Here is a 13,196-nt window from a genome sequence, read left to right as displayed (position 1 = left end):
AAGAGAGAAAATAAGCAATATCGTATCATATAATAGAAACATATAAGTATATGCTGAAGAATCCGTGGAATGTGTCAAGACGATCGATTGCCGATCATCCAAAGCCAAGGAAGAGGAGAACCACGCCACCCGAAGGAAAGAACTAAAAGAACTAAAAGAACTAGAGACTAAAGCTAGTGGTGACCACGAGTTATTCTAGGCGACCATCGATCCACTCCACCTCAACGCCTTTGCTTCTTTCTTTTTTTCAACTTCCTTTTCTTTGTCCCTGTCCTGCATCCATCTACTACCTTTGCATCTCACTCCTCAATTTCCTCTTCTCCCACCTCCCACCTCCCACCACCCACCATTCACCACCACCACCATGCCGCGACTCAACCTCCTCCAGCTACTCTTCGTCTCGCTGATGCTTCTCTCGCTTGTCTTTGCGACTGAATCTCACGATGACACCTCCCGTGAGTCCCACCAGGGTATCCTGGCCGGTGTCCAAGGTCATTCCAGCAATGCCCTCCATGACGCCCTCCACGCTCTGTCCACCAAATTCCGCGACGGCATCTTCGAGACTGACCTGAGTGCCGTCGAAGCCCTGCAAAAAGAGGATCAATCCATTGCCAGCCTGGTGAGGCTTGCCAAGCGTGAGAGCAATACCACTGCTACTCCCGAGCCCACCTCGTCGGCTTCTTCCTCCGATCCCACTACGTCCAGCAGTGATACACCCACCACCTCGGACACCATCCCGACCTCAAGCTCTTCCTCTGATACCCCCACTACTTCCAAAACCACCACCTCCACGGAGCAGACCACTACCTCTTCGTCCTCTTCGTCTTCCACCGCTCCGACCACCACCAGCAGCAGCAGCAGCAGCAGCAGCAGCAGTAGCAGCACGACTACTACTACCAGCTCTTCCTCCTCTTCGTCGTCGTCTTCATCTTCCTCCAGCTCACCCGCTACTACCCTGACGACAGCGACCAGCACCACTTCTTCCTCTTCTTCCTCTCAGAGCACTCATACCACCACTGCCGAAGAAAGCTCGTCTACCTCGGTCTTCAAGTCCACCACTACTTTGCCCAATGGTGAAGTGAGCACTCTCACCTCCACCACTATCATCAAGGTCCACCCAACCGGTTCGGACGCAACCACCACTGGAGCCGGTCGTGGCAGTCTGCAAACCGGTGCTGCTACTATGCCCAACGCCGGTCTCACTCGCGAGGTTGCTGCCATGGTCGGCGGTGCCATCGTGGTCGCCATGGCTCTGTAAGCCTTGTGTTCATACCCAATCCCATCCGGTGATGGCGGACCTCATCTTTCGATCGCATTTATCAAGCCTATTTCTCGTTTAGCCTGTGTTCAGCTCGCATCAGCAATTTTCCTCAATGACGATTGTCATATCACGATCCTTACGACCGACTCATGCCTCTCCTTACTCTCCGGCGCTCATTATTATCACTGCGGCCTGCGTTTATTCTTATCTATTATTATCCCATCTCACTCCGTTCCATCGGGAGGGTGGACGCAACATATCTAAGATGTGAGCATTATTTCTTGTGATTAGACTTTAGTTCGCGGCGTCACATAAATGGAGTTATCTCGGCCAGCCAGGCCTTTATCTTACAATGCTTCTCACAAATATTCGCCCCATTCTTATAAAAATCATCATGTAATTGCAGCTGTACTGTATAATTAGTCGAGGTATATCTTTAAATATGCGGCGGGGTATGTATGCATGTATGTACGCGCCACAGGCATGACCAGTGCCAACTAGTTGAACCAATAAAACATTCACGTCCAAATATCCATCACCCAGGTTCATTCATGTTCGGGGCCTCTCATTTCCAGCCATTATAGGGAACACGACCGAGATCAGGACCGATCATCTCTCCAATATCTCAATCATCTACCAATCACCGACCGAGGTTCCCGGCCCCATTCCATCGCTCCTCACCGGTCCAATATCGCACCACGCTTTCCCATGCAGCGATATCACCATCGCGCAAGAGGGCGGCCACATCGACATTGAGCGGCGAGTCGGGTTGCGGGTCTGTTAACAGTTGTTGGATGGCGGTGAGGGTGGACGAGAGGGTGTACACGGGACTCCAGTGCTCGGTCGTCAGGAGGGTGAGGCAAATCTCGCCGGTCGTGAAGGAGATGTTCGGGTGCGAAATGCGAGTTGTGAAGTGGATTGTTGGCGGGGCGAGGGGGTAGTTTGGGGGAATCGCGATGCGGAGGTGCCAGAGTCCGCCTGTATGGCATCAGCATTAGCATGAGCTTAGGGCAGAAGAGGGGGCTATGGCTGTAGTGTTTGCGCGATTGGTTCTACATACCTTCATAAGGAGAGCCGTTCACGCCCTTGAGAACTGCTTCCCACCGCAAGAGATCCTCCTCATCGATTGGGCCCAGGTGCAATAACGACTCATTCGGCGACTTCGTGTAGTCCTTTAGCTCTCGTAAGAGTCTCTGTGTGGTCTGACCTGACGGAGCTGCCATGGTGGATGGAATGTGCCTAGTGCAAGGCAGGGAGGGAGAAATGTGGAGAGAATGCGACCTCGGCGAAGTTGGAAGTTGAAAGTGGTGGAGGTTGGGGAGGTCAGCGGGATCGTCGCCGAGGCTGGGGAACTTTTGCCCCATGCACATCCATGGATCTTCCCTCCACATGTGAATTTGCTCCAACTCTTGTTTCTTGTTTCCCACCTTGGTGCAAATTCCTGCCATGCGGACCTCACGAGCTTCTAGAGAAACAGCCAAGGTCCTGGAGGCACTATCGCCCCCAGCGCGCCGCTCAACGCGCAACTCCTCGTCTCATCCGAGTGCGCTGCACAACTTCGCCTTCACTGGTGACTCAACCATCAAGACCGAGTCAATCCCGACAATTGCACGACTCTCCCCTCCGAGAAGTGACGATGAGTCCTCGCTTTCCTCCGCCAACACTACCGATATCGAAGATCTCATCGAGCCCCTTACAAAGCGCCAGAAACGCAATACCACTCCTCCCCGGAAGGCCCCAGCCCCAGCCCCCCCAGCCCGTTGTGAAAAAGGATACGAGTGTGAAGGATGACCCCGATGTGAAAAGTATCCCTGCCAAAGCTCGGCGAATGCCTGCGCGAAAAACGAGAGACGCGGATGGGACGGTCGTCGTGGAGCCTCCGTCAAATTGGGAGACGATGTATAACACCGTGAAGAAGATGCGGGAGGATAATCCCACTGCACCGGTCGATACGATGGGCTGTGCGGAATTGTACTGGCGGGCATCCTCGCCGAAGGACCGACGGTTTCAGACTCTCATCGCATTGATGCTCTCATCTCAGACGAAAGATACCGTCACGGCCGTCGCGATGCAACGACTACACACGGAACTTGGCGAGCAGGATCCAAATATCAAACCGGAAGTCAAATTGGAGGACGAAGTTACAATCAAGCTTGAGGATGCGGAGGCAAAGCCCGAACCGACAAAGGACAGCACGCTGAACCTGGACAATATCCTCGCCGTATCACCAACACGACTCAACGAATTGATAGAGAAAATCGGATTCCACAACAATAAGACTAAATATATCAAATCTGCCGCATTAATCCTGCGAGATCAGTTTGAGGGCGATATCCCTTCCACGCCGGAAGGACTCATGTCCCTGCCGGGTGTTGGGCCGAAAATGGCTTACCTCTGCATGAGTGCGGCATGGGGTAAGCATGAGGGAATCGGTGTCGATGTGCATGTCCACCGTATCACCAATCTATGGGGCTGGAATAAGACCAAGAATCCCGAGGAAACCCGTATGGCGCTTCAATCGTGGCTCCCGCGTGATAAGTGGCATGAGATCAATAAGCTGCTCGTTGGGCTTGGACAGACGGTTTGCCTGCCTGTTAAAAGGAGATGTGGAGAGTGCTACCTTGCTGGGACGAAGCTTTGTAAGAGTGAGGTTAGGGGTCTTGCGTCGCCAGTCAAGATGGAGGTGAAAATGAAGAGGAAGGAGAGTAGCGAGGAACCCAAGGTCAAGATTGAAGCTGTATGATAGGAGGGGGACTGCCAGGAGTTGAACCTGCCCTGCGGCTGCTTATTTTCTTATTTTTTTTTGGATCTTTTGGATATATTTAATCTATATAATGAACCATACTTGCTACAATATGAATTCTATTCTTCTGGGTATTTTCCTTTAAAGTTGTTTGGTCTTGTTGATCAAGATCTATAAGATGACTAACACTAATGAAGTCACCCCGCCGGATATTTGATAGCTTTTCTTTTATCGCCGAACCACTACCTTACCCTTCACAGCTCAGCGCAATCAACCCCTGCCTCGAGAGATTTGCCGATACATAGGGAATCTCCTATGCCGAATCTACCACCTGTCACATAGCTATATCCCCCTCGAACTTCCCCGACCAACGCAATGGTCCCTCCAACCCCAATCTCGATCCCCCACTTCGTCGAAACCCAGCTCCAGCTCCTCCTCCTCGAACACGAAGCCGAAGTCTCCTCCTCATCACTCGCAACAACAGCTGCGTCCGTGTCCCCAGCTACCCGCCGCACATTACAAGCTACAGGCTACGCCTTGACAGGCCTCGTGCTATCACAATGCCGCACCGGTCTCGGCGGACGCGTCGTCGGCGAATTCGCGCCAGACCCGGCCGTCTCGTCGGGGAAGTCGGATGACAATCGCGCGTCGGGTGGACAGCCTCGACTGGGTTCTCATGGGATTCGAGTTGGGGATGTGGTTCGCGTGAATGATGTTTCTGCGGGGAATGCGAAGAAGATTGGTAAAGATAAAGGTAAAGATAGTGGGGCAAAGGATAAGGGTGGCCCGGAGGGTGTGGTCACGCGTGTCAATGACAAAGCTATTTGGATTGCTTTTGGGCAGCAGGGGAAAGGGGGTGGGACATCGAAGGAGGACGATGAAGCTATTGAGGAGCTTTGGGGAAGAAGTTGTGGGCGTATGTGCTGATCTACGCTTTATTTGCGATTGGATTGTGTTACTGATTGCCTCGCAGGATGAAACTTGCCAATGACGTTACTTATAGACGGTATTTTCATGCTCTACTCGTACCAGAAGAGGGAGTATACTGACTGAACTCGATGCAGAATGAGGCAGACGATGGAGAAGATGGCCAAGATGACCGAATCGGATCACTCGCACTTCATGCGCGTGGCTTTTGGTCATACAACCCCTCTAGAACCGGACTATGAGGATATAGGCGCTGTTGAATTCAGTGATCCTACCTTGAACGACTCGCAGAAAGATGCTATTCGATTTGCCTTGGCTTCGAAAGACATTGCACTTATCCATGGCCCGCCGGGCACGGGAAAAACTCATACTATCATTGAGCTTATAATACAGATGGTACAGCGCAATAAGAGGATATTGGTCTGCGGTCCGTCTAATATTTCGGTCGATAATATCGTTGAGCGACTCGCGCCGAAGAAAGTACCTGTTGTACGAGTCGGACATCCCGCTCGCCTTCTTCCTTCTGTCCTGGAACACTCCCTCGAGGTCCTCACGCAGACGTCGGATGCCGCCAGTATCGTCAAGGATGTCCGAAAGGAGATTGACGAGAAGCAAGCTAGTATTCGCAAAACACGGACGGGGCGGGAAAGAAGAGCGATCTACGACGATCTGAAACAATTGCGCAAGGAATTCCGAGAACGAGAGTCTAAATGTGTGGATAATCTGGTTCGGGAAAGTAGTGTTGCCGTTGCCACTCTGCACGGCGCCGGTGGACACCAATTGAAGAACCAAAAGTTCGACGTGGTGATCATTGACGAGGCCAGTCAGGCGCTGGAAGCCCAGTGCTGGATCCCTCTGATATCGGCAGAGAAGGTCATTCTCGCGGGCGATCATTTGCAATTACCACCTACCGTCAAGTCAACGAATTTGAAATCCAAGCAGGGTGCAGATAAGAAAGATGACGGCTCCACTAAAGAGATCTTGAAGGGTGTCTCCCTCGAACGAACCCTTTTTGATCGGCTCTTATCACTACATGGCTCGGAGATCAAGCGGATGCTGACCACCCAATACCGTATGCACGAGAGGATCATGCGATTCCCATCCGATGAGCTCTACGAGTCGAAGCTAATGGCTGGCGATGCGGTCAAATCACGATTACTAGCAGATCTTCCATATGAAACCCAAGGCACGGATGATACACAGGAGCCCCTCGTATTCTGGGACACCCAGGGTGGAGACTTCCCCGAGAAAGCCGAAGACAAAGAGATCGGTCAGAAGGAGGCTTTACTTGGTGAGAGTAAAAGTAACGAGATGGAGGCTATGGTAGTCGCCCGGCATGTGGATAATCTGGTGAAAGCCGGTATCAAACCTGAAGACATTGCCGTGATCACCCCATACAACGGGCAACTATCGGTACTGTCTCAGATGCTGCGGGAGAAGTACCCAGGCCTCGAGCTTGGCAGTGTGGATGGATTTCAGGGTCGTGAAAAGGAAGCCGTCGTCGTGAGTCTAGTCCGCAGCAATGCGGAACATGAAGTGGGTTTCCTCGGCGAGAAACGACGTCTCAATGGTAAGCTTGTCCCTCCCTAGTCTATACTCCGTGTCCTACCCTACACTTGCACTACCTGATTCATGCGACCCGCGTCCCGTGCATGGCGAGAGACTAACGCGGGGCTATTGTTAGTGGCTATGACACGCCCCAAGCGGCATCTTTGCATCTGCGGGGACTCTGATACGATTAGCCGGTAAGTTTTGAGTTGGAGTGTCTGTGCATTTTGTGATCAGTATTGAGGTTAATCTATATTCTTGCCGTCTTGCAGGGGTAGCAGCTTTCTCAAACATTGGATGAATTATCTGGAGGAAAATGCCGACTTGCGATACCCGGATGCCAGCGATCTTCTCTAGAATATCCCATAGCCCGGGGGACGGTCATCAGCAGAGGCATCCGCACGGCACAGCGCAGAGAAGAGGAATATTGATCCCGATTAGAGATACTGTGACAACGTCGGTGCCCGACTGGATTTCTTGGCCCACGAGTGACAGGCGGTTGATCGGGGATACCAGGTCCATACTATAAATTCATAGCCATAAGCATAAGCCCACCGGACAAGTGAAGCCCGGATGTCCGGTAGATTCTTTGAACGGAAAACCCCCCTCGAGCCGAAAATAGTGCATCGAGCCGTGTCGAGCGAGACACGCAGGCGGTGAGAACATGAGAACGTTTCAAGACACGCAGCAAGCCTCCACTGGAGATCCAAAGATCCCGCCTGAAGGAAGATCTCGCGGAGTCGTCGGAGATGGATTACTGGAAGCGGTGCAGCGTGAGGGGCAGACCGGCCAGAACCAGTGGCCATGACCTCCGATCCGCGAAGGAGGAAGGGGAGCCTGATGACACGACACTTGAATTGGGCATGTCAATGGCAATGGCAATTGCGATTTGAGCATGAGAAAGAGAAAGAGAGAGAGAGAGAGAGAGATTAATTGTCTTCGTGGCACTTTGGCGTCTCACATCTTCAGCTGAGCTGTTGGGCACCGTCTTGTACGACTGGCAGCCTTGAACCTCCAACAGTTCCATGTCTGTGCGGCAACTGGGATCCTGCGATCAACAGCGTACCATGTGGTGTTTCAGACCGAACATGCAACCACCTCGTTCATGGCTCTCCCATGACGAGGGGGCGAAGAAAGAACGCCTCTTCCACGAGCAGCACCAAGAAGCTTATCCCAAAAGTGCCCCCGGGGGGCCAGTCAGGGGTGATCGCTGCTTTTTCGGGGGCAATTCTGGATGCAGCTGGAAGCAGTTCAAAACGGCCGTTCATCTGGGAGGTCCACTTAGTCTCGGCTCGTGGGTCCAGCACGGCATTCGTTTGAAATGAGGGCCACCGTTCGGTCGTCGTCTGATTCGGTCGGGGGAGCCCCCTGGGTCTGGTCCCCTTATCGAGTTCCAGGTTTTGCTTTTTTGCTTTTTTTCCTTTTCTTTTTTTGACCCCCTTGGACCTTGGAGCAGCCACTGGGGATTTAGGGTTGGCGTGGAAGGACAAGCTTGTCCACTTGGTGTGTGTGTTTAGTGTGCGTAGTGTGCCTTGGACTGAACTCTACGGGGGTTACAACCAGATTTACAATCCCAACTAAACTTGATCCAACACTGTGGGGTTTTGGGTCTGACGGAGCTGCTTTGCTTTTGCTTTTGCTTTTGCTCTTGCTTTTTCTCGTAACCTTCTCTCCTCTCTCTTCATTCTTGTCTCTTCTCTTCCTTGAGAGCTTCCTCTTCTTTCTACTTTTCTACCTTTCTACTTTTCTACACTCGTTACTATCAACTCCCTCTTTATTCTTATTTTCTCCCCATTGTTTACATATTTCCCAATCGTCTCAAGTCATCCGTGGTTTCAACTGTTCCAAACTGTTCATTCCCGAGGGCAAACGCCGCAACCGTGGAACTGCCAACTATGATCCTCAAGATACCCTTTCAACTTTCCGTAAGTCTTCGTTTGTACTTCAGTCTCACCTGGCACTACGGAGTAATCCCCATGCTAATCCCCGTTAAAATACCTCCAGTTCGTCTCGATCGTCTCCGAGTCGCGATTCGACTAAACAGCTCGATATCCCCTAGCCTTGTTCCGAATCGTTTGACCGCTGCGCGGCACTGCTTTATACCCAGTCTTCATTCTATTTTATTTTCTCTTTTTCTTTCTCGACACTCGCTCTATTAAGGCTCGCCTTTCCATATCCTTCCTTTTTTCGCTATTCATTCCCGAGCTCGCCAACTTGAATCTTACCGGGTTTCCCTTTTTTGCGACGATCTGATACCCACGTGCTGCGACAATATTTCCCTTCTAATGATCATCGTGGTCCTCGAGCAATATTCACCGCCATTCTTCTAACTCACCATGTCGAGATATCAAACGAGGTCGATCGCCAGCGCCGGGAGTGAGTCGATCGGCAGTCACGGTAGCCCTCGCCAACGATCGACATCCGCGCGCGAAGAACGCTCAGCTTCGAACCCTGCCTCTTTTTCGTTGGAAACGAACCAATATGATACCGCCTTGCCCCCGATCAACTTCCACCACGCCCCACTCGCACATCGTCGTACCGGGAGTACATTAAAAACCGTCATGCGAAAGATATTCAACAGGAAAAGACAAAGCCAGGCCGATGGTGTCGAGGAGAGCCCGGTCGAGTCCTACTTTTCGTCCTCTACTGGGCGTCAGTCAAATCCGATTGAGGGGAAATCCTTCCTAGCCGTCCCTACACCTTCAGAATCCAAGCGGAGTAGTCCACTGTCGGAGGAGAATCTCAATCTCGCAGAGATTCACCTCTCTCCCTCCGCCTCGAGTCATGACTGCCTGAGTTCAAGTGGAGTGGCTGGAGTGGCTGGACGGAGGCGGCGGGCGACTCTGCCCAGTGTGATCTTTTCAGACGACGAGTCCCGTTATGCAGTTGCTTCGGCTATTTCAGACCCCCACGAGGACCGGCCACACATGTCTGACCCCCAATTAAGGCGCAGCATTCTTCAAGAACGACGAAGATCGAGAAGTACGGATGCTTTGCGGGAAATGGTTGTGGAGCGACCAATGTCAGCTGCAGCTTTGCCGACTTGGACAACCTCACTGCCAACTCCCGCGCCGCAGGCTCGAACTTCCCCTCTTGAAGACAGTTCAGCGAGTGACCCCTCTGCTAGACCATCTACCGGAACAACAGTGACTAGTGTCACTCGTGGATCGGTCGCACCATCCCTCATCGAATCCGATCAACATGCGGATCAAATGAGCCTTCCGCCCAACATGAGCAGTCTGGTTCATAGCATGCAACAAGACGCCGGTTTGACTGTTGAGCAGCGCCTGAATACTATCGAGGTCAAGATGATCGACTTGGAATTCGCTATAGCTCGCATGCAAAGTAGCTCAGCCAGTTCAAATGAGAACCCGCACACAGAACGATCATCTCGACAGAAGCAAACCCCATCTTCCGATTCCCTGACACCTAATATGCGCACTAAGACCTCTGGAACGGCTAGATCAGTCGACCGTGATGAGTCCCCAAGTCCCCTGGCAGCTCTCCCAACGATACGACCATCAAGCACTAGCACTATTCGCCCCGACACAATGAACTCCCGCATCCTGCGACCCGCTCCATCCACAACATCCCTCTCTGATTTCAACGGTGTTTCTATTGAGCAATACAGCACATTGGTTACACTTCTTCGTCGCGAACAAACAGCCCGAAGGAATCTAGAAAGTCAAGTTGCCGGCCTACGCGATGACCTGCGCCACATCCAGCGCGCAGCACTGCACTCAATGGAACTCGGCACAATGTACCCAATTCACAGCGTCGATTCGCAGGAATTCCTTCGGTTTCGTCGCGCCCTCGATGACTCGGATTCATCGTCGCCTATCCGGCCAGACGAAAAGCATAGCATTGCTTACGATAATGCCTCGGACTGGGATCCCCATGGACATGCCGATGATCCGTTTTCGAAGTGGGAGCCTGGAAAACGACCAGTGGCCCCGTCCATGATTTAATTTCTTTTCTAAAATTGCCGGATCTCGCTTATCTTTCGGGACTGCTGTCTTTAATACACGCTTTGTGGTGCCAATTTGTGCTTGCATTTCAAGTATATCCCTCCCGCTTGGAGTGGCAGCTGCTTTGCATCTGCCTTCGACATGATTTCTTTCAATGCTGAAATTGGGATTTTCTCTCTCCCCTCCAACATCTTCCACTATGAGTTCCACTCAGAGGAGAATGTCCGAAATGGACAGAATATCTCTCATCTGAAAGGGAAAGAATACCCAGACCATCTCACTCTGACTTTGAGGAGAGCATCTATGGATTTATCTCCATCTGTAACCGCGGCAGGATCGCGATTTTCTTCGATAACATAATGACTATTCATTACAATAACACTTTTGATACATGTATTCACTCAATGAACAATTCATCAATATGACCCGTCGACACTAATTACCCAGACTATTAGTATTGCTCCGGCTACGGAGTAGGCAATGTGTAAATACGAGTAGAAAGCTTGTTGGAACGGGGGTGGGTCCTGGGCCGTGTGATGAAGACTCGAAAGATGCCCATCTTGAGCCAGGTATTGAACTCAAATTTGTAAAAGGGGGCAAAGAAGGCTGCCCAGTGTGACCTGGCTGCCTTCCATAAAGTATACGAAACTTGATGATATTCCTGGGCACCTGAGCATGCAAAAAACATGTTTCCCTGGCATATTCCCTTGTCCTAGCTTTTCTATAAGGCACAGCACAGCACAACACAATATCCACTCCGCTATGTCCTCGTATTGATTCCCCGCGCATAACGGGCGCGGTGATAAGGAACCCCGCAATCCATCTCCAATGATTATTTACGGTCAAGAGTAATCTCCGTGTCCCGTCTCTTGAACAAGGCATTTCAATTTTAACTTCAGCTTACTCACCCCTACAACGAACGGATAATCCCCTGGATCTCTCTCCAGAAACCACTGGCAATTCCACCCGCTGGCACTAGATATGGATCCCCCCTCAAAGGACTTCACCGTCACCATCATCGGCGGAGGAATAGGTGGCCTAGTCCTAGCAGCAGGGTTACTCCGACGAAATGTGCCCGTCCGCATATACGAAGCTGCGAGCGGATTCGCAGAGATCGGCCTAGGACTCTCGATTGGACCTGCAGCCCATCGCGCCATGCCGCTGATAGATCCGCAGATCCGTGAAATTTACGATTCGCTGGTCACCACGCATGCGGACAGTCCTGGATATGAGAGGTTTCGAGAGACTTGGTTTGAGGTCGTTTGGGCTGGGGGGCTTGAAAGAAGGGAGTCTTTTGATGGATTTGAAGGCGCTTCCTTCTGGTCAGACTACGTTGCGTCGGGCGAACTTCCTGGATGCACTTGTTAGTTTGATACCGGCTGAGATTGTGCAGTTTGGGAAACGGTTGGAGAGTCTTGTTGAAGAGGGTGATGGTGTTCGGCTGCGGTTTGATGATGGGACGGTTGCGATGGCTGATGTTGTTGTTGGTTGTGATGGGATTAAATCGAAGGTGAAAGAGTCTATGCTACCGGAGGAATCGCAATATGCTCAGCCGAGGTATAGTGGTATGTATGGTTATCGCGCCGTGCTGGATATGGAGGATATGGTAAAAGCGGTTGGGGATCAGCGTGCCAGGGTGTCAACGATGTATATTGGAGAAGGGGCGTATGGGATTTCATACCCTATTATGCGTGCCCAGAAGGTGAATGTAGGGCTTTACGTTCTGAGTGAGAAGTGGGATTGCGATACCTGGGTTCGACCTGCAAAGCGTGAGGAGATGAAACGTGATGCCGAAGGCATGGGCCGATACGTGAAGTCACTCGTTGAGGTATGTGATCACCAAGTTCATTTTATCTATTATCAACTATACAAACTGACTCCGACTCCACAAGTTTATGCCTGATCCCTCGCAATGGGCTATCTTCGAACATCCGCATATTTCAACCTTCGGCCGTTCGCGAATAGCAATTCTCGGTGACGCTGCACATGCTTCCACTCCGCATCAAGGTGCTGGGGCCGGTCAAGCCATCGAGGACGCACATGTTCTTTCTGAATTACTGGGCGATGCTCGAGTCCAATCCACGGAGCAAGTTGTGGCCGCATTCAAGGCGTATGACGAGATCAGACGGCCCCGTAGCCAACGAGTTGTAACGAGCAGTAAAGAAAATGCCTACCTTCTTTGTCTGTGCTTACCTGGTGTACAGGATGATGAGCAGAAGCTAAAAACAGCATTCCAAGAACGCTTGCGTTGGCTTTGGGATTTGGATGTGGAGGACCAGGTAGAACGAGCACGGAAAAAGATGTTGGAATATCTTTCAGTTTGAAAATTGAATCAGTGAGAAATTAGCGCAACTGAACCTCCAAAAAAGGGTTGGAACAACCACATGAGTATTCAAGTTGTAAAGTGTCTACGAAAATGACTCGGATTGAGGTGAATTTGGCTTAAATTATCATTTCAACTTGAGATAGTATCCTATACTAACTATCATGTCTGTGTTCAAGAGCATCTATTTATGTACCACTTAATAAGCTTCTTGGCTAATACATAGCTGACTCAGACACGACCTGCATACTAGGCACATATTATCAATGCACAATTCCCAGCATACGCTCAAGGTTCCAGTCTATTTCTAAAACGAGGGGTAGATACGCATCCTTGCGCAGCCCCACAAGATCAGCCAAGGTGCGGAGAAGTCGTCCTTTAGTCACATCGGATGATCGGCAATTTCAATAACGGCCGTAACATATC

General features: G+C 51.2%; 6 protein-coding genes across 6 annotated transcripts; 5 read left to right on the top strand and 1 right to left on the bottom strand.

Moving 5' to 3' along the window:
* Positions 1–364: 364 nt before the first annotated feature.
* Positions 365–1,258, top strand: N7533_006636 (putative GPI anchored cell wall protein (Dan4); the record flags this gene model as incomplete). The annotated part of the gene is made up of 1 exon (XM_057103286.1): positions 365–1,258. The coding sequence occupies one exon, from the start codon at positions 365–367 to the stop codon at positions 1,256–1,258; it is 894 nt and encodes a 297-aa protein (XP_056958243.1).
* A 643-nt stretch (positions 1,259–1,901) lies between these two features.
* Positions 1,902–2,484, bottom strand: pex4 (putative ubiquitin conjugating enzyme (UbcJ); the record flags this gene model as incomplete). The annotated part of the gene is made up of 2 exons (XM_057103285.1): positions 1,902–2,239; positions 2,322–2,484. 2 exons carry the CDS (start codon positions 2,482–2,484, stop codon positions 1,902–1,904), a joined length of 501 nt encoding a protein of 166 aa, XP_056958242.1.
* A 223-nt stretch (positions 2,485–2,707) lies between these two features.
* On the top strand, positions 2,708–4,004 carry N7533_006634 (endonuclease III domain-containing protein; the record flags this gene model as incomplete). Its single annotated transcript, XM_057103284.1, is given in 3 exon segments — positions 2,708–2,891; positions 2,903–3,023; positions 3,041–4,004. The coding sequence occupies 3 exon segments, from the start codon at positions 2,708–2,710 to the stop codon at positions 4,002–4,004; spliced, it is 1,269 nt and encodes a 422-aa protein (XP_056958241.1).
* A 375-nt stretch (positions 4,005–4,379) lies between these two features.
* N7533_006633 (putative DNA helicase) lies at positions 4,380–6,836 on the top strand (the record flags this gene model as incomplete). The annotated part of the gene is made up of 5 exons (XM_057103283.1): positions 4,380–4,920; positions 5,008–5,029; positions 5,069–6,501; positions 6,616–6,676; positions 6,752–6,836. 5 exons carry the CDS (start codon positions 4,380–4,382, stop codon positions 6,834–6,836), a joined length of 2,142 nt encoding a protein of 713 aa, XP_056958240.1.
* A 1,979-nt stretch (positions 6,837–8,815) lies between these two features.
* On the top strand, positions 8,816–10,447 carry N7533_006632 (uncharacterized protein; the record flags this gene model as incomplete). Its single annotated transcript, XM_057103282.1, has 1 exon — positions 8,816–10,447. The coding sequence occupies one exon, from the start codon at positions 8,816–8,818 to the stop codon at positions 10,445–10,447; it is 1,632 nt and encodes a 543-aa protein (XP_056958239.1).
* A 981-nt stretch (positions 10,448–11,428) lies between these two features.
* On the top strand, positions 11,429–12,771 carry N7533_006631 (uncharacterized protein; the record flags this gene model as incomplete). The annotated part of the gene is made up of 3 exons (XM_057103281.1): positions 11,429–11,704; positions 11,757–12,275; positions 12,340–12,771. 3 exons carry the CDS (start codon positions 11,429–11,431, stop codon positions 12,769–12,771), a joined length of 1,227 nt encoding a protein of 408 aa, XP_056958238.1.
* Between the last annotated feature and the right edge of the window lie 425 nt (positions 12,772–13,196).

The sequence above is a fragment of the Penicillium manginii genome (genome assembly GCF_028828005.1).
Source record: "Penicillium manginii strain IBT 31320 chromosome Unknown utg000005l:1.0-5665137.0:1.0-5668048.0, whole genome shotgun sequence".
NCBI lineage: Eukaryota > Fungi > Ascomycota > Eurotiomycetes > Eurotiales > Aspergillaceae > Penicillium > Penicillium manginii.
This window is presented reverse-complemented; position numbering and strand designations above follow the sequence as displayed.